General features: G+C 29.1%; 6 protein-coding genes and 2 non-coding genes across 8 annotated transcripts; 3 read left to right on the top strand and 5 right to left on the bottom strand.

Moving 5' to 3' along the window:
- Positions 1-1,074: 1,074 nt before the first annotated feature.
- cgd4_1590 (chromodomain-helicase-DNA-binding'multidomain chromatin protein with the following architecture: chromo-bromo-chromo-SNF2 ATpase') lies at positions 1,075-7,887 on the bottom strand (the record flags this gene model as incomplete). Its single annotated transcript, XM_625755.1, has 1 exon — positions 1,075-7,887. The coding sequence occupies one exon, from the start codon at positions 7,885-7,887 to the stop codon at positions 1,075-1,077; it is 6,813 nt and encodes a 2,270-aa protein (XP_625755.1).
- A 2,019-nt stretch (positions 7,888-9,906) lies between these two features.
- cgd4_1580 (Spb1p-like, FtsJ methylase) lies at positions 9,907-12,942 on the top strand (the record flags this gene model as incomplete). Its single annotated transcript, XM_625754.1, has 1 exon — positions 9,907-12,942. One exon carries the CDS (start codon positions 9,907-9,909, stop codon positions 12,940-12,942), a length of 3,036 nt encoding a protein of 1,011 aa, XP_625754.1.
- A 1,245-nt stretch (positions 12,943-14,187) lies between these two features.
- On the bottom strand, positions 14,188-15,411 carry cgd4_1570 (hypothetical protein, possible conserved; the record flags this gene model as incomplete). The annotated part of the gene is made up of 1 exon (XM_625753.1): positions 14,188-15,411. A coding segment is annotated over one exon (1,224 nt), but the record flags the coding sequence as incomplete, so codon positions are not given.
- A 928-nt stretch (positions 15,412-16,339) lies between these two features.
- cgd4_1560 (hypothetical protein) lies at positions 16,340-16,915 on the top strand (the record flags this gene model as incomplete). Its single annotated transcript, XM_625752.1, has 1 exon — positions 16,340-16,915. The coding sequence occupies one exon, from the start codon at positions 16,340-16,342 to the stop codon at positions 16,913-16,915; it is 576 nt and encodes a 191-aa protein (XP_625752.1).
- Positions 16,916-17,212: 297 nt separating this feature from the next.
- Positions 17,213-17,284, bottom strand: cgd4_1555 (the record flags this gene model as incomplete). Its single annotated transcript has 1 exon — positions 17,213-17,284. It is a non-coding gene; the product is annotated as a tRNA-Pro (tRNA).
- A 548-nt stretch (positions 17,285-17,832) lies between these two features.
- cgd4_1556 lies at positions 17,833-17,904 on the top strand (the record flags this gene model as incomplete). The annotated part of the gene is made up of 1 exon: positions 17,833-17,904. It is a non-coding gene; the product is annotated as a tRNA-Pro (tRNA).
- A 235-nt stretch (positions 17,905-18,139) lies between these two features.
- On the bottom strand, positions 18,140-18,421 carry cgd4_1550 (conserved hypothetical protein; the record flags this gene model as incomplete). The annotated part of the gene is made up of 1 exon (XM_625751.1): positions 18,140-18,421. A coding segment is annotated over one exon (282 nt), but the record flags the coding sequence as incomplete, so codon positions are not given.
- A 745-nt stretch (positions 18,422-19,166) lies between these two features.
- On the bottom strand, positions 19,167-19,910 carry cgd4_1540 (hypothetical protein; the record flags this gene model as incomplete). The annotated part of the gene is made up of 1 exon (XM_625750.1): positions 19,167-19,910. The coding sequence occupies one exon, from the start codon at positions 19,908-19,910 to the stop codon at positions 19,167-19,169; it is 744 nt and encodes a 247-aa protein (XP_625750.1).
- Between the last annotated feature and the right edge of the window lie 1,065 nt (positions 19,911-20,975).

Here is a 20,975-nt window from a genome sequence, read left to right as displayed (position 1 = left end):
AAAAAAAATTGTCACCTTTATTTCGTAAGATGAAAGAGAATAAGGGAAGAAAAATAAAAGGTTAATAAACCTTATTTATCTTCAGTCCTTTCAATTAATCTTCACTAAATTACTGCTCAAATTATTTTCTCTTTATTATTTAATCTCTGCAAATAACAAACTTATCATCTATTAATACACATTTATCTTCGCAATTATATTCCCTTATTACCTTATTTTTTCTTTCTTTTCCTTATTACAAAATATGTTATTTTTCTTTCTTATTTTTTCCCCACATTATACATGTATTTTCAATTCAATCTGTTACTTATGACCCGCCACACGTGTGGCGGGTAAAAAACTGACGTCATTTTCATTAATTTTTCTATTATTCAAATTGTGATTTGTAATAAAAGATAGTAAAAAGAAAAAAATTCTAATAAATAAAGAAACAAAAAAGATTATTTATTTTAAATATGTATGAAATTATTAATAATTAATTAATTTATCTTAAAAAAGAAACTGTAAAGTAGTTCGAATTGTATTTCTAAATTTATAATGGTTTGGCTTAATGCCAAATTAAACTTAATTACACTTTTATTAAAACTTTTTAAATAATTTGATTGCAAATGAATTTAAAGGTTTAAGCATTCAATCTCACCATTATTATTTTATATTAACGAACATAAATATTAGTTAATATAATTTATTTTATTTGGTTAACTTGTCGTAACCTTTAGATCTAATTTATAAGTTATCATAATAGAATAAGTCTCTTCATTAACATAATTAAATCCTTTCTTCTATTTAAAGTTTATCAAAAATTATTAACTGGTGAAATATATTATTTGATAAAATAAATATCAAGTTTAGCCTTTTCTCCTAATACATGTTCTCGTTTCAGCCTTTCACACTCTATTTTTCTATGTATGTATCTTAATCTCACTATATCTCTTCAAAGTATAATAACTTCAAGTTGATATTATATGATAACTTATTACTCTTCCTATTATTCGTAACATTTATGTTGGTTAAAGAAGTTACGACAAAAAAAAAAAAAAGAAATTAAGCTTCAATAACATTTTATTTTCTCATTTATAATTCATCCTCATCAGCTTCATCTTCATCTTCATCTTCATCTTTTGCAATTTTTGCAGTAAGTAATGCAAGCATAGCAGCAGCAGAATCTCTTCTATTTCTTCGTTTTGCTACAGTATTATTAGCAGGAGAATTATTGGAAGTTTGTTCCTTCTCTTCCAGTATATCATCTCCAGTATTTAGATTATTAGAGTTCGTTGACTTTCTCTTCTTTGATTGTCTTGCTCCATTTGACAGAGTATTCGTTCCGTCTACTGATGTTTCTGCAAAATTTTGATTACCATCTTGTTCGCCACTACTATTATTACCTCCTGTTGCATTATTTGAAGAAGTTTTAGATGAATTAGCTCTTCCCCCTCTCCCAGTACCTTTTCTCTCTCTAGATTTTGTTGGTTTAACAGGTTCAAACGATTCATCATTTAAATCATCATCGTCTTCATCAGAAATATCATAATTATTAAACTTTCCTGAAGCTGAAGCATTGCTTTTTCTTCCTCCACCTTTCTTTCCTTTCGATTTCCTACCTCTTCCATCGACGTGGTTTCCTGGACCATTCATAGAATCTTCCATTTCCCCATCAATATATTCATCAAGAACATAGTTATCAATTGTAAACTCTTTAGCTCTGGTAGCTCTTCTTGATTTTTTACGGGACTTACTTCTACCATCAGTCTCCAAGTTATCTTCATCATTTTCATCAATATTCTCATTATTTGGCTGCAAAGTCTTAACAATATCCTGAACATTAGCAAGTAAATCTTCAGCCTTTTGACGCTGTAGCTCAGAAAACTCTCTCATATTTGTAACTTGGACCAAAGCTTCAATTAGTGGATCCAAACTATCTAAAGCTGCTGCACCATCAACTGCATCAGCAAGATCCTGAATAAACTTTTCCCTACTTTCATCATCCCTAATAGCACTTCCACTTTGTAGCTGGACTAGGAATGATGAAACACTGCTATCTCCTAATACTTTCTTCCAAAAATCTGGGTCATTAACATCCAAATCAGGAAGTGCATTATCACTTCTAAAGCTTGTTTTACTAAATGAAGAATTCTTTCCACTTAATTGATATCTAACAAGACGAGAATTTTTACTCAAAATCTCATCTATATCACTTTCTTGGAATTGCCTTGAAGCCTCACTACCTTCTAATAGATAATAAGCTCCATGTTTAAGCAAATCTTCAATTTCTTGTTTTGTTGGCTCACCACTTGTACCAATACCATTGACAGTATTAGAATTATTCTCCTCTCTAAATGCTCCTTTATGAAACACTGCAGTATTCAGTCCTAATTTCCTACCAGCTCTTTCGAACATTTCAGCTTCATATGTTCTTGCTGTTATCAATCTATAAACTTTAACATCTCTTGTTTGTCCAATTCTATGCGCTCTAGCACAGGCTTGAACATCATTTTGTGGGTTCCAATCAGAATCAAAAATAATTACAGTGTCGGCAGATGTTAAATTGATTCCTAAACCTCCAGCTCTAGTTGAAAGTAAAAATACAAATTTGTCAGAGTCTTCTGCATTAAATCTTGTAATTGCTGCATTCCTGTCAGTACCACGAATACTACCATCAAGTCTTTCATATCCCCATCCATGATGTTCCACTAACTCCTCTAATAAAGTCAAAGTTTGAATAAATTGACTAAATATTAGCACTCTATGTCCTTCTGCTTTAAGCTTTGGTAAAAGTTTACCCATTAATACCATCTTTCCACTCAATTCTATCATTTTCTTATACCTTTCTTCTGAAGTCTTACATAAAGCAACTTCTCTCTCTTCTACTCCAACAACCTGGAAAGGATGATTACAACATTTCCTCAACTCTACTTCAACATTCATTAAAGAGGGTATTGGTGCATTGCTTCCTGACCTTTTCCCGCCTAATCCCACATTTTTGCACAAGAAAGCACGGTTTCTCTCGAAGATAGCTCTATAATAAGCTTTCTGAGCAGTAGTAAGTTCAACATCAATAATTGTCTCCTCTAAAGGAGGAATTTCCTTCATAACGTCTTCTTTGACTCTTCTGAGTAGATGTGGGCGTAAAAGTTCGTGTAGAGCAGAGACCTGACCACTTGTTTGAAGTTCTCCAAATTCTTGAGTAAAGGCCTCAATACTTGCGAATTTAATAGGCTCAATATAATTAAGTAGAGGCCAAAGCTCCTCTGTGTTATTTTGGACAGGAGTTCCGGAAAGTAAAAGAATATGTCTGCATGCAATACTCTTAAAGACTTGTAGAGTTTTGGCGCCTCTATTTTTTAGTCTGTGAGCTTCGTCTATAATTACAAACTGCCAGGGCATTGTGCATAAAATATCAGCGTCTGCAAGGAGAATTTCATATGAAGTAAGTAAAACATGGAACTTATAATGTTGAGTCTGAACTAGACGAGGTTCGTTAGAATAGCCATAATGTTTAATATTCCCACCAAAACTATTATAGCTACTACTTCTTCCCCTTCCTCTCATATCAAATTGAAGGCATTGATGGTAAAACTCATAATGACGAAGCAAATCTCGTCCATTTCTACCACCCTCATCATAATATGAAACCACATTTAGATCAGTCCAATCTTCAAAAGTTCGTTTCCAGTGATCTAGAGTAGAAAGTGGAGCAACAACCAGAAAAGGACCCCTAAGTTTCTCCTTGTAAACTAAATGCCAAACGAATGACATTGTTTGCATTGTCTTTCCCAAACCCATTTCGTCTGCCAATATACCATTTCTTCCTTCTGACCAAAGTTGTAGAAGCCAGTTTAGACCTGCTAATTGGTAATCAAAAAGTTGGTATCCATTTTTGAAAATTGGGGAGACTGGATAATGTCGGGAAACTCCTGGAGGAGGCGGGGGAGGGCGTTTCTGGTTGCAGTAAAGTTCTGCAATCTTATTATTTGCAAGCAAACTAGCAAGACCCATTGGATGGTTTGTATTTTCAGTTACAATATTCTCACCATTTGTTTCATCTTTGAGCTCTGATACGTTTTTCAAATCTTTTTCATTTTCATCAATCTTAACTTGTGCTTGATCGACACTTGAAGACATATCTCCCACCACAGAGACTCCTTCAGCTTTTGCTTGAATTAAAGCATTAGTATCATCGACTTTTGTTACATTCCCAGTATCTTCCTTATAAACCATACCATCGCAAAAGTCTTGTACATTATCCAGAATTCTATATGAGAGAATTTCTTCGTTCCCATCAGATTGATAGTCATTCTCCAGAGACACTATCCCACAGAATTCCTCTAACTCTAGTTTATCATAAAGCTCCATACTGGAGGGTATCTCAATATTTTTGAAAACCATCAACTCCAAACTCTCATTGCTAAGCTTAACTTCTCCATCGCATAATGGAACATTTGAGTCATCAGTTGGAGGCATACACTTAATTACATCTGGATTATCCGTATTCACATTGAAAAACAAATCTGTATCATTAATTGTCTTTGTCATACTGTCACAACCATTTCCATCGTGATGGTCAGTCATTGTACTCGACACCATATTATAATTCTCCTTCTGGTTTATAATCATGTCTTCCCCCTGATCGATTGCACCACCTTGTCCAAAGCTTAAAATTCCTTCTCTACTTATCCCAACTCCCGAATTATCAGCGCCTGGATTTCCTACTAAGCTATCATCTCTTATTATATATGCTTCTCCTCTATTTATATTCTCCTCCACGCAATCTGGCGCCAAACTTTCTTGGTGTGTGTGGTTACCACCCATCACATTTGACACGTAATTTGTATGATTACTTTGATTGTTATTAGAAGTGTTGTTACCCATTTGATCAATCGAAATTTTATAGTCAAAATTGTCTATCTTCATTTGAGAGTTAGACTCCATAAATCCAGGGTTTGGATTCTTGCATAGATTTGTAGAGATATCACTATTGATTACTGAATTGTTATTACTATTATTATCCCTAATATTTGAGCCACCCCACTGCTCATGTTTGTGATCGTGGTTTGAGAAAGATTGCATTGGCATGTTACTTTCGGTGTTATAGTTTCCAGAGTCTATGTGTTGGCCTGAAGCTTCTCCTTGGTTTGGTGCAATAACCATATTGCCATTATTGAAACATGTAGAGGATTCAGAGGTTATTCCAGAATGAACAATGTTATTATTTATGCTGCATGTATTATTTGTAATGCTATTTGAAACAGAAAGTTTATCAACCATAGTGTTGGAAGAGTTATTTGGTAAAACTTGTGCTGAAGAAGAACATCCAGTAGTAGAGGTAGATAATGATTGAGCGTTTTCCGGCTCGCTCTTAGCTTGGGTTTGCGAGTTATTTTGATTTATATTCTGTAGAAGTTTTCCAACAAGTCCAGCAACTGCTGGGTTATTCATTGCCATACTCAAGGCATTAGCTGCATTTGAATTGTTTGTTGTGATCATCTGTAATAGTTTTTGAGTTGCAGCTATGGCATTCTTGTTCATGGTTCCATCAGAGCTAACTTTAATTTCGTCCAAAATGCTGCTATCAATAATCTTGTTTATTTGAGCCATATTTGAGGAAGATGAGGAATTACCCAAATTCTGGCTTGGAAATTGCCTTTGTAGATTCTGATGGCCTCCATAATTTTGCTGTCTTTGTCCATAATTACTTCTATTTTGTTGAGGTTGGTGGTTACTATGGTGATGGCCATAAATAGAAATTGCACTAGTTAACTGTGGGAGATTGGAGAATGTTGTTGGTACATATGTTCTAATAGAATATCTATTCTTAGATTTCTTCTTTGTAGCATATGGAACATGATTATCATCATCAGAATCATCAGAATCTTGGTTATTTCCGCCTCCACTATTTGGAGTAATATAGGCTGGTGCCTGAGGAGCTATTAGTTTCATTCCAAATTGGTTATTCATCCATGAAAATGTATGTCTAATATAGGTATAAGTTTCAGAAATCATTCGCTTATAAAGGTCATAAGCTATGGCTGCTGGCCCATTATGAGCTGTTGTGATATATTCTGGAACTCTAACGAAACGATGGAACTGGAGAATCTTACTACTATCTGTAATATCGACCTCGTGTTCCCAAGTATTATCAGCAAATGAAAGATGTTTCCATTTTGCAAAGTACATAATTGGTCTCTTAGGTAAGGCAAGTAAATCTCTGAATGTTACATGTTGGATTGCAGTTTCTATAGTAACTGTCTGATCATCAAGCCATTCTTTTGGAGATTCTTCACTCTTCTGTTTAACCAGATCCTCCTGAGTTTGTCTGGAGAGTAAAGCCCATTCTCCATATAACTTATCAAAAAGAGCTTTTAGTAACTTCCCCTGAACATAGATATCACTATCTACAGAGTTATAATGGAAGCAATTCGTAAAGATCTGTTGAACATCACTCCAAAATTCTTGAGGTTGAGAATATATACGTAAATAAAGCTTTGTCTGTACTGTAGTAAAATCCATCGGACGAGAAATCACTGAATAATAATCAGAAGCCCCATCCATATTCGGGTCTACAGGACGCAAAAATGGAATACCATACTTTACCCCTTTCCTATCAAAGCATACCAAAGCGTCAATAATCTTTAGACAATAGATGTACCATTCATTTCTACCAATCTCTGCTGCTTTCATTGGATATAATGATCTGAAAACGTCTGTACAATCAACAATTCTCTCAATATCTCCATCAATATATTGCAATTCTGGGACATCTTCAATATATGCGGTAGCATCTATCCCCTCAACACCTCTTTGTTCTAGTCTCTGTATATACCTGAGATATTTTATTCTGACTTTTGGATCAGGATCGTTATCTATATCGTCCTCACTTATCCATTTGCATTGAGAATAGCTCTGATGATGATATTTTACAAGGTATTCATAGGGAATCTTTCCTCTTGGAATGCGCCTCTGGCTTGTATTGGTGTGTAATACTCTTCTTTTGATTGATGGTGAGGCTGAATCTCTCTCTTCAGCACCTCCAGCTACTACTGTATCTCCAGTTGAATGTGCGTTTTTTGCTTTATCGTGCTCAGCGCCTTCCTTCTCTTTATGCTTCATTTGAGGACGTCTTTTAAGAAACTTCTCAACAATTGGAGTTAATACAAATCTTTGAGGTAACTCTTCACCATCATCATTATCAGTGTTCTCACCATCTGCACGTAAATCTCCATCTTCAAAATCTTCATCATCATCATCATCGTCATCTGCAAAAGATCTTCTGGAGTTTACCTCCGCTGCTATCAAACTTCCGAGACCAGCTCCTTTTCTCCTTGTACTTGGTTCTCTCTGAATAATATTATTATTTTGGATAGTGCTGCTTGCTGCATTATTTGCAGCAGCAGCAGCAGCTGCTGCTGCCAAAGCTTCTCTATTAATTCTTGGACGTCCTCTTCCTCTCTTCTTGGGAGGCTCTGGGGGAGCTTCTTGAGTCTGTGTTGAATCAACTCCGGAATTTGAAGAAACTGCCAAAGATGAAGAGGCATCTACAGTACTTATATTTTGTTGATTTGTAGATTCTATAGATCCTGGCACTACTGATGCAGATGTTTCTATTGCTGATGTATATTGTGAGTTATTATTCTGATCGAAATTTGAACAATTAGAGGTTATTTCATTGCTCAAACCTATCCCAATTTGCTCATCCATTCTAGGCTTTTTATTAAGACTTTCTCCAGTGTTTGAAGTGTCAAGCCCCTCTCCCAGATTAGAGATACCTTCAGAATTTATGTTTGAATTTGTGGGGAAACCTTGCATTACTGAATCTGTTTGGTTAAGGTTCCCATTTTGTAGGGATTCTGAATTAATTGAATTATTGTGATTACCCTCGGAAGTAATCATACTAACTTAATTGTAAATTTTATTTTAAATTAGACTTGTAATGAATTTCAGAATTAGTTAAATCCAATTTCAAATATGGTCAACTTTTTCCAAGTGATACCTTTTTAAAAACTTTAACTCTACACAATGACTATTTATTGTGTAAAACTTCAAAATTATTCATACATATACATATATATATATATATATGCACAAACATATATATATATAATATGTATACTATTAATAATTCTTAGTAAATCAAACAAATTAATGCATAAACACACTTTTTTTCTTCTATATGATATGAAATAAAGGTTTTTCTTAAATAAATCAATTTTTCATCAAGTCCATTAATAATTATAGAAGTTTTCTTGTGGGAATACTTAAATCAGTACACCTTGTCAATTACTTTGATTTTCCAGAGTAGAATCCCTTAAATCTTTAGAATAACTCCCAAGATTTATTAATTAAATTTTTTTTATCCAAAAATTATTATTTCAAATTTATATAGGATTATTTCTATTCCTCTTGTTCCATTAATTTCCATATAAAATTTCAGTTTTTTTTTTTTACTAACGAACACTGGGTAACCGGTTACTCATTCTCCCTTAATATAATTTTGCCTATTTTTTTTATTTATTTTTTATTATTAGACGATGTGGCGCCAATCGCTTGTGGACACCGTGCGTTATTGCGGGGCAATTGTGGCGCTCGTGGGAATTCCTCAAATACTATTTTGGTGGGGAAATGCTCATTATAGATTAATGAAATTAGTGAGAAAGAAAGCAATATTTAGTAATTATTATTATTATTATTATTACTGCCGTTTTTATTGTTTTATAGAATTTTTTAAATACATTTTTAATAAACTATTAATTTAGAGGAAAAATATTTTGTAAATCCTTGTTTAATGGACTACTCTGATTTTTTCTCTTTTAAAAAACCTGAACCTGAAATATTATCACCAAAGACTAAATCAATTCTGAGAGTGGGTTCTTACTTTACGTTAATTTATTTATTTATTAAATATGGCCATATTTTAGAAATGCCAGAGAATCCCAACTATTCATAAAATGTATAGGAAAGTTATCATTTATTGTAAAAGATAGACCCACTTATTTCTGTAAACATGATGTATTTAGCAAGTCAAAATAATGTTATTCATTAATACTTCCCAAGTAGGAGTTATTCAACTTTTTAACTCTCTTAAAACGATTGATCATATATAACCACCTAATGTTTTTACTTTAAATGGAGCATTTATTTTAATTTATTATTATTTTCACATACTTTCATTTCTATTATCAATATATTAAAGTTTTACATTTAAATTAACGGTTTGACGAAATTTTAATTCATAAACAATTTTAGCTCACTATATTTATATTTATAAGTAATACTATTCTAAATTTGTTCTACATTGCTCGCCTAACTTAAATTCTACCTAGACTTATACTTCTTATCTTGCCTTTCCTTTTACCCTATTATCACGTAATTCTAAAGGAATTCAACAGTCTTATGTAAATTGTGGAGAAAAGCGAATACAGAATAAACTAATAATTTTGACATTCCTTTTGTTGTGTTAGATAATTAGATGTTGCTATACTATCTGCAAAGCATTCCGAAAATTTGAGAATTTCTCATATTCCCATAATATTAAAATATTTATTAATTAATTTATTTTCTTTACACCCCTGATTTATTATCAATTTAGGTTTGTTTAATGGGCGGGAAAATAAATAACTTTGACTAAATTAAATTATAGATAATAAAAAGTGGTCAAATTTTGATTAAAGGGAGGAATAAAAATATTAAGGTTGATTTTCGAATTTTTGAAAAAAAAATAAGAAATTTTCATTACTTATATTAACCTTGTCAGTGGAGTTTAGACTGATAAATTAGGTTCCTATTGGAACAATAAAGTTTGTATCAAGACAGTACCAAATTTTTTTTTGGAATATAATTTAAATATATACACATATATATATATATATATTTATTTATCCACTATTTACATTCCAGATAAAATAATTAAGGATGGGTAGAAGGGCAAAGACAGGTAAGGACCGTTTGGATCGTTACTACCACTTAGCCAAGGAGCAGGGATACAGAGCTAGGTCTGCTTTCAAGTTAATTCAGCTTGCTCAAAAGTTTAACATCTTTAAAAATTGTCAAGTTTTAGTTGATTTATGTGCAGCTCCAGGAGGATGGCTACAGGTAGCAAAAAGAAATATGGGAGTTTCAAGTAAAATTATTGGAGTAGATTTAGTAGCAATTAAAGGAATTCCAGGAGTTACTACTTTTAAATGTGATATAACAACAGAAAGGTGTAGAAAACTTATATTTGATGAACTGAATGGAATACCAGTAGATGTAGTATTGCATGATGGTGCTCCAAATGTAGGTACATCATGGGATAAGGATGCTTATATACAAAATGAGTTGGTATTACATTCAGCTGAGTTGGCTTGTGAAATTTTAAGACCAAATGGTATTTTTGTTACTAAAGTTTTTCGTTCAACTGACTATAATTCAGTGCTTTGGGTACTTAGCCAGCTTTTTAATACTGTTAAAGCTACAAAGCCACAATCATCAAGAAATGTATCAGCAGAAATCTTTTTGGTCTGTTTAGGATATAAAGCTCCAAAAAAAATTGATTCACGTTTTTTCGATCCAAAATATGTTTTTCAAAGTAATAAAGAAGAGAATGAAGGAGTTAATTTATTACCTTTAGGAGATGATCAACCTATGGATGATGAAAGTGGCAGTGAAAATACAGAAGATAATGATAATAAGTTAATCAATAGAAAAACTAAGAAAAGTATGAAATCCAGTTTATCTGAGTTAATTAAAGGAATTGGAAAGAGAAATAGAGATGGATATGAAAAAGGAGATGATTTTAGAATGATAAGTGCATATGATTTCTTCCATGCTGAAAATCCTCCATTACTATTGCTTAAAAGTAATACTATTAATTTAAATCCAAAAAAAGTTGATGAAAGTAATACTTTAGAAAGAGATTTTATTGATTTAGTTCTTAATCACCCCAAAACAAATCATGAAATTAAACTTCTTTGTGAGGATTTAAAGGTTTTGGGAAAGAAGGAGCTTATGCAACTTTTAAAGTGGAGATTCTTGGTATTGAAGGATATTAAAGCAAATAGTATAGGTAAAAAAGATTCTCTTACTTCTAAGGAAAAGAATGTTACTAATGATAATAATGATGACAGTGATAGCATTGAAGATTTAGAAGATGATGATGAGGATCTTGAAGAGGATGATGAGAATGAAAATGAAAATGAATATGAAAATGAATCCCATCAGGAAGAAATTGATCAAGAGCTTTTAGATATGCTTAAGGAGCAAAGAAGACGAAATAAGATATTAGAAAAGAAGAAAAGACTTCAACAAAGAAAGAGAGAATGGAGAACATCATTATCAAAAGGAGGATTTGATGTTGAAGGAAATGAACAGGATTTATTCAAATATACAACCGAAGTTGCAAAAGCATTAGAGAATGAAGAAAGAAATGTCTCAATAGATGGATATTTCCCAGAAGGATCCCATCATAATGATAGCTTTTTATTGGGTGAAGACTTTAAGATATCTTCTCAGGAAATGGAATATAGAAATAATAAAGTTGGAGATAATCTTAGTGACAATGATAGTAATGATGAGGATCTAGATCATAGAGACCTTTTGGGAATTGATTTAGATATTCAGGATTATATGAAAAAGAATAAAATGATGCAAGGAGGGGACTCTAAATTAGAAAGAAAGCAAAGTAAGTTACTTGGAGAAAAGAAGGAGACTAGAAGGAAGAAGGTAATATCAGACTGGATCGAAGAGATGAATCAATTTTCAAATAAGATTGAGGAAGAGAACCAAAAGAAATTAGCAAAGAAAGCATTTGAACAGGCATATTCTAGTGATGATGACGAAAATAATTCAGATTTTGAAAATGAGAAAGACATGGAAAAGAAGAGTCAAAAGAAAAATAAGGTATCGGATAATAACAAGAATCACGAGTCATCAGATTACAAAGATGAGATAAAAAAAGATATTCTAACAAATAGATGGTTTTCAAACTCAATGTTTAATGATTTTGTTGGGGAAGAAAAAGATGATCAAAATACTCAAGATAGTACTGTAATTAAAGAACTTTCAGATTCGGAGATCCCACAGATTCCATTGAATGAAAAGAAGCTTAAAAAGTTAAAAAATAAGAAGTCTCAGGAGAAAAGCAAAGATAATAGCGACTCTAAGGATAATGAAATAGAATTTGTCCCAAAATCTACTGGGTTGATTGATATGAATGATAATATTCAAGAATCTTTCAATCAAAATGGTAGTGATGATGAAGATGTGGTAGAGCAAATGAGTTTTAACTCTGAGAATTCTGATACCGATGAAGTCCAAGAAAGTGATGATGAGAGGTTTACAAAACCTGAAAATGAGGAAGATCTTAAGATAATTCAGGGAATTGGATCATTATTAGTTAACAAATCAACTAGAATGGACTTAATCGATGGTAGTTATAATAGATATGCATTTCATGATCCAGATGAGGATCTTGAAAACAATGTTCTAGGACTTCCTTCTTGGTTTATTGAGGATGAAAATAAACATAACAAGCCAGAGCTTCCAATTACAAAAGAATTGATGGCTCAATATAGAGCAAAATTAAGGGAAATAAAAAATAGACCAATAAGAAAAGAAAGTGAAGCTTTAGCAAGAAAGAAGAGGAGGTATGAGAAGGTTATGGAGAAGGCTAGAAAGAAAGCACAATCCATTGCTGATTCTGAAGAGATGAATGAAGCTTCCAAATCCAAAACTATTAATAGCTTAATTAAAAAAGCTCAAAAGATTTCTAGTAAGAAAAGAGTTAATGTATATACTGTAACAAGAAGACATGGATTAAGTAAGCAAATAAAGAATAAAGAAAAGAGTATTAATACTACGAATCTTAAGACAAAATTCGTGGATAAAAGACTTAAGAAAGATAAGAGAGCCATTAAACATATTAATAAGAAGATGAAACATAAGAGCAAACAACGTAACAAGAAGAGGTGATTATTATATATGTACTTTAAAAAGCTCTAATTATAATATACTCGAAATAGATTAGGTAACTTAAAATAATAAATAGTTGATTCTTCTTTAGCATTAATTTTAACGTTATAAAACTCTTCATAACTTCTTTTTATATGGTTTGTCAAAAAAAAAAGGAATCTAATAATTAGAGTTATTAAAATCATCAATTGAGTTTAATTGAATAAAAGGTATGGAGTATCAGCATTTTAGTAGAGAAGATGATGATGAATTGAATTATATTGTATTAAAAAGCAATATATATATATTATATCAAGTATCAAATATATCTCAGACAGCCAAGAGAAACACTGTAATCAGTTAGTATTAACTTTAATATTAAAGCCAGTGACTATAATAGACTCTAGTTTAATAAAAAAAAAGTCATCATGAATATAAGTGATACTTGAGCATTATAAATAATATTAACCATAAGAAAGATTAATGATAATTAGTAAAATGAATAGAATAGACTCAGATAGGAGCGAAAGATAATAATAATCATTTCTTCTCGATTAGAGAAGGGTAATAATGATTAAGAGTTATCATCATAGCTATAATTTCCATATAATAATTATCATTAATACTGAGTTGTAAAAGAATCTATTCAAATATGTTTTTAATAAATATGTTGAATAATTTGTAAATTATAATTTTTAAAAGAAAATCAAGTTCAGGATAGCAAATCTCAACAAATTCTCAATCATATTTAAAATGATGAGGTTTTATTCTGATCGCCCGTCTGCTATAGGGTTATCCATCATTACAAAAATGAATTTTCTTTAAAGAAATAAAAATGACCATAATAATAAAATAATCTCGATATCATCATCAGTTGAATTAACCTCCATAACAATTTATTCATTATGTAGATTGAACTTACCATTAAGATTGATTTTAACTAAAAAAAATATATATATTTTAAAAAGTAATAAAGATATCTAGCTTGACTTGTTATTGTCTTCAATTCATAAATAAAAATAACATCCTTCAATATAGACTTGAACCAAAAAGAAACAAAAAGAATTCCATTACATGAAGTAAATGAATCATTTTTACCTGTATTTTTTTTGGTTTGCTGCAAATCAGAGACCTTATCCATTATGTCATAGTCAAACTTTTATTAATAATGTCTCGCCAGAATAAAAATTAAAAAAAAAAGTAGCGGGAAAGCCACGTAATGATTAATTTAAAAAATTGCATGTGGAAAAAATATATATGTATATATCAGGTTTTGTTTCGCAGATGGTTTCTGAGCATCTTTTCAATTTTATTTTTGTTAACTTTTTGTCCATGAAATTTCCAGCATAGCCTTTTGAATGCTTCCTTAGGATTTAGAATATTACCATTATCATCAGTATGGAGAATAGAGACTTGAAAATCTGATTCTGAATTTAAAGCGGAATCTGTTGAATAGTTTTCATTTTTTTGACCGAATTCATTATTATTAGAAGTAATTGGGTCTTTTTTGTTTGAAGATGATATATTACCTCTTTTCTTAAGAAGTTCTAAAGTGGATGAAATACCAAAATCAAGAGGCTCTTCATATAGAATGTTGTTATTAAGGTTATTTTGAGTTTTTTCATCTGATACTCTAGTTTCTTCTGTATTTTTGCTAGTTTTTTGTCTGTTATTATCATTAGAACTTTCTTGTTTTAGAACAGTATTCTGCAATTCATTTAAATTATCTTTGTTTAAGGAATTACTATATAAACTTTCTATTTCTGTTTTAGTAATAGCATTATTACTTATCGAATCATTGATTTGATCATTAGTGCTACTGTTATCAATCTTTCTACAAAATTCTGTTTCCAAAGATAAGTATATGCTAGATTCACTATTGTTAATATTTTCTTCATTAGTTGAATTTAATTTATTGTTATACTGAAATTCAAATTCGTTTTTTGTATTCTCCAAAGTTTTCCTTTTCTTTTGAATCTTTAATCTATTGTAAAATATATCAGTATCATCAAAAATACTATTACTATTCGTTAAGAAATTTGTATTGAAGTTTGTTAATTCAGTATTATTATCAATATCATTATTATTAACACTACTACTGCTGTTCTTCTCTTCATCATTAGCAAGTTCAAAATTTGTTTCCTTCCTTAAATTTTTTTTAATAACTTTAATCTTTGTTCTTTTAAATTTAAATTTATCTTGGCTCTTATTTTCTCTGAAATCATCATTTTTCCTATTATTTTCTGATCCCAAATTTATTTTGTTAAGATGAATTTTTGCATTAAGTTGATCGCAATCATCTTCATCATCCTTATACTCAAGAATATGCTTATCTTCAAAAGTAATTATTTTACCTTGTTTAAATTGATCAGGCATGCGATCAGATTCTGACATGTTTGATCCTCCCCCCTCTTCTATACCTTCTAATTGCTTTATAACATAATACGGCTTAATGAAATAAGAATTTATTTTTTTTTTAAATATAAACTTTCAATCCTTACTTAAATATTACTATTTAATAGCTAATAAAATATAATTTGGAATAGTGATAATAAATACTAATTTTCTCTGAAATTCTAAATTTGTAAAATATTAATATTTATATAACTTTTTTCTATTAAAAATTTGTTTATTATTGAATTAATATTATTGGAAATAATAGTAAATCTTAACTAACTTAAAAATGACTTATTGTCAAAATTTGCATTAATTAAAATATTATAGTATTTATTTTTTTCTCACAAATATTTATAGAAAAAAAATAATCAAGAGGATAGGCAGAAGCCCGCTCAATCAAGGCGGGACTTTTGGTATATTTTTTTTAATTTGGGGGACAGGTAAATGGAAAGTAATTATTTTTATTAATAAATTAATATTAGTAATATTATTATTATAATTCATTATAGTGGGCGGAAGAATTAAATTAAATTAAGAGGAGAAATTAATTAAGAAATATTGGAGTTATATGTTTTATACTAAACTATATTAGTATAATTTACTTGGTAAAACAACCAAAGATATCAATGATATTTGTATTAAAATTAAAGTCAAGTAGAGCAATAATAAATAATAATAGTAATATTGTTATTTAAGGGGTTAGATTCATGTAATTATCAGTAATTAAAAATAAATAAATAAATAAATAAATATATATGTATATATATATATATATATATATATATATATACATATTGTAAGAGCAATCGTTCTGGGTGTAAATTAATAAATTATATATGAAACTATAAACCAAATTCACATCATTCAAGAGATTGTTATAATATTGGTGATAATAAAACATCTATAACATATGAATATATAAAGTATATATTCATTGTTATTGTTATTTTGCTTTTGTATTAGATTGTCAAGTATTAAATAAGTTTGAAAAATAAGTGTATAAAGTAATTAATATTAGAAGATGAGCCCATTAAGAGGACGTAAAATCCGTCGCATTTATATTAATTCAGAGGATAATTACAATGAAAATTCTTTGAGTAAAATTAATAATGGTAGCTATGATGATAACTATAGCAGGTATAATCACTACAGAAAACTTTCAAAGCTTGGTGGAATAAACTTATCAGAAATTGGACAAGTTGGAGTAGGAGTTGAATCAGTTTCAGGAACAGAGGTGGCATCAGGATCAGGAATGTTCATTGAGAGAGGTTCTGGTCATTTGGAAAATCCTGGAAATATTTCGAATTTTAACGCAGTAAATTTGGAAGAATTCACTTGCAGTAATAAACAAGTAATGAATACTGGTATAAATGATTATAGAACTAATCAAGGTATAAATATTGAAAATATTAGCAGAGATGATGTAAATATGCTCAAAAATTCTCAAGAAAACAATATGTATATAAAGAATCTAAATCCTATGCAGCTTAAATATCTGCAAAAGACTCAGAAGATTTTATCTTATGAACTTTCCAGTTATAAATCAGGTATTAAACAACTTTTATCAATACCAGAATATTTGCCTTGTGACATGTGAATCTAGTCAACCTTTCTAATTATAATGTTTAGTAGAAGAATTTATATATATTATATTTAAACATTTAATTCTAATATTTTGATTTAAAAATAAACTCGAATAAGTACAAATAGATTATTAATTATATAACTTACACATATTATATACTTATAACTAAAAATGAATTATTATTTATTTTACACACCTTAATTTTCTGTCAAGATAAAATTTTGTTCAAATTTTATTATTTTCTCCTGTTTTGTCTCTGTTTTGTTGAAATTTTTAGGTTTAAGAAGGTTAAAATGATCATAAAAAGAGGGGGTGATCCGGGATTTGAACCCGGGACCTCTCGCACCCAAAGCGAGAATCATACCCCTAGACTAATCACCCACTACGACTGTGAGGCAATTTAATTTGGGTTTATAGTGTTCACTATAAACTTTTTTGGGGGGAAAAAACTAAGGTTAAATGGGTGAGCAAAAAGTGGGGAAAAACGTAATAGAAGTTCTCATATGAAATGCTGACTTATTAATAAATATAAAATATTGAAGAGAAAAAATAATGATCGTTAATTGACTAATTAAATAGTTGTCTTTAAGCTATATACTATTAATTTTAGTCAAAATGTAAATATATGTAAATGTAATGTGATTTTGAAATTTTATTGACTTTTTTTTTCAATTAATTAGTTGTTTTCTATTTTTATTGCTTTGCAGTCTTTCTTTTTTTTTTTTTTTTTGAAAGAAAGAATTAACACTAAAAATGCAAATATGATTTTTTTTTAATAAATTATTTATTTACCCTCTTTTTCCCATCTGTTCTTATATTGATTATTCAGAGATTATCATAAAAAGTTGTAGATATTTGTCAATTGAGAGAAAAATATTTTTCCTCACTTTTATTATGTTACCTATTTAACAGACGTGTAAGACAAAGCTGGGTGATTAGTCTAGGGGTATGATTCTCGCTTAGGGTGCGAGAGGTCCCGGGTTCGAATCCCGGATCACCCCCTCTCGGAGCGGGAGCTCCTTTTTAGCTTAAAGAGGGTAAGAAGTGTTTTACCTTGTAATGTACTATAACAATGTCTGTTATTTGTTTAATAACATGTTTTCTTCATTAAGTAAATTAATATATAATGAATTAAAGTGGAATTTCGAATGCGAATTAGTAATGATCAACTTAAATGTAAAATTACTATACTCTATATAATTAGTAGACGATGATTATAAAATAATATAAATAGTTCTAGCTTCTTTTAAACAAAATATACATTAATAAGAAGACAAGAAATATGAAAAATGACATAATCCAAATATGCTTCCAACTACTTGTTCCTCCGATTGTTTTGATTTTATTAATTGTACCTTTTAGTAGAACTCCAAATGAACCCATTTCTTCAGATAAACTTGAAAGTAAATCATTACTTTCTTTTACTTGTTGTCTCATTGTATTACTAATATACTTTAAATCTTGAACTTTTGCTTCTAAGTCAATCATATACTGATCATTTTGTTCTTCTAAAATAGACTATAAATATTCAAAATGTGATAATTCATAATAATCAGTAAATTGTATTATAACTTACCTGAGCTGAACTATTAATATTATTTCCAGACATATTTCTATTACCAAATCTTTCATCATCAAATTTTAGATATCTATTTCTGCTTCCATTATTTGAAGAATAGAATGAAGTTCTTTGATCCGTCATTTCCATCTTGTTCATTTTCAGTTGATTACATTACCAGATTTCTTGAAATATTTTTACTATGAATCAACAATTGTATAAATATGATTAATTACTAATATAATACCCTTTTAATTCCTTTTTTCTTCTTTATTTTATATTATTTTTTTTTATTCCGCCGAATACTATATTTCTTTTTTTGAAATACAATATATCAAGATTTAAAAAAAAAAAAAGTTGTGGGAATTTCTTTTGGTGAAAATAAAATAATCAATTATATATTATAGAATAGAAAGTAATCTAAACCACATGGATTGGGCTCAGAAACTATTTTTCTTTAATTTTTTCTCTTTTTATTCTTTTTCTTTTTGTATATAATATATAGTTAATTTAAATTTCAATGCAATTGAGAAAAAAAAGATCGGGAAAAAAGAGAAGAAAAAACCTATTAATAATAAATAAAAATAATACCGCCAAAAATTAACCTAATTTTGATTTTACCCGCTTAAAAATATATTGAAATATGATATAATAGAAGAGAATGATTTAGAATAATTGTTAAAGTATAAAATAACTTAATTTAAATTAATCAGAATCACTAAATTGAATTGAACTAACACCTGTGGAAATAGTTCCATTACCTTTCCACGAACATCTTTTTTTCTTAGCTTTTTCTTGTCTGAATCCCTTTCCTCTAACTTGGCCGAGTTCAAATGCAGCTTTTGAGGCAAAATCATCTGAATTATTGCTATATTTCTTCATATTCCAGTATGAGTTATCATTCAATCTTTCATCTGAAAGCTTTTCTTTGTATTTATTTTCATCAATTCTCTTAAATCTATTTTGAATAGATGCACAGTTTGAAGAATTTTGATTAAAAGTAGACGTTAAATTCTCGTCATTCTCTATTTGATTATTAACATTGGGATTAGTTTCGTCAACTATATTACTTTCTTCTAAAATTTCTGTTGATTTTCTTTTTTTACTTTTTTTATTTGTATTAATTTGAGTAACATTTTTATTGGTTATATTAGAATTATCTTTAGCTTGTGATTCAATTGTAATTTTTTCAATAGATTTATTTGACTGGGAAAAATCATCTAAATCACTTTTTTTTAAATTTGTTTTTTTTTCATTAAATCTATAAAATTGTTTTAAAATTTCATGTAAATCAGGTAACTTTTTGAGCTTTTTGATATTTTTTTTATCTAACTCATTAATTTCTGGAAAATGTTTTTCAATATATTTTACTGCTTTATTAGCTTCTAATCCACATAAATAATTCTTAATTAGCCATAAAACTTGAGTTTTATTTATATTTTCTGTCATATTTATAATATTTTTTTTTATATCCAAAGTAATATTCTTCTTTCTTAATAACTAATTAAAAATAATAATAAATAATTCCAATTTTATTATAAAATTCTTAATTGAAATACTTTATACTTGATTAAGACTATTCAATACAGCTATGAATATGTATATATCTATACTTATAATATTAATGAGTATTTTTCAAAAAAAAATTAAAGAATTTATTGTAATGAAATTTTAATGTAATATTTGACTCAATATTTGCACGTAAATAGAATTTTATTAATTATTTGGAATATTTTGAGCGCCAACTTTATTTTATTTATTAATGTAATTACTAAATATGTCAAAAATCAAATAACTAAGGGGGGGGGGGGGAAATGAGTCAAGTATTGGTACCAATTAATTAAACAATTCTTAAATCTTATATATCTAATATATATAGATATAGATATATCTAACATTCAAAAAAAGAAAAATGGATTCGGAATTTTATCTACTTGCACTTTTCTTTGTCTTCGTAATATTGTTTCTACAGTATACGAATTATTTTTCTATAATGCATACAAGGTAAATTACTGTATTATGGAGAAAATATATAAGATATTGATAATAATGTTTAAGGTATAGGATTTAATTCAACAATAAGATGAGATTGAGTGAATAAAAATTGATTAATATAAAATAGTGTAATATATATATTTTTCATATATTCATCAGTACATAAAATAATTTATTTATTGAAAAAAAAAAATGGCAAAATAAAAAAAGAGATCTAATATTCATTTTTTTGTTTGTATTAAAAGAAAACATTTTTTTTTTTTAATTCTTCACAAATTCATTTCAAATATTGATAATTGAATTTCTACTACTTACCCATACCAATACATTTATTATCCAAAGTATATTTTCTTCTTATTCTTTTTTTTTAATGGTTATTAAAAGAAAAAAGAATTTTATGAATTACATTATAACTTTATACAATTTAATTTAATTTAATTGATAGGAAACTTGTTCATATGTTTGCAGGCACATATGCAATATTAACACCAAATACATATGAGTACCGTATGGGGTCTC

The sequence above is a fragment of the Cryptosporidium parvum genome, chromosome 4 (genome assembly GCF_000165345.1).
Source record: "Cryptosporidium parvum Iowa II chromosome 4, whole genome shotgun sequence".
NCBI classification, from domain to species: Eukaryota; Apicomplexa; class Conoidasida; order Eucoccidiorida; family Cryptosporidiidae; genus Cryptosporidium; species Cryptosporidium parvum.
Note: the sequence above shows the minus strand (reverse complement) of the source record. Positions and strands in the feature narration are given on the sequence as shown.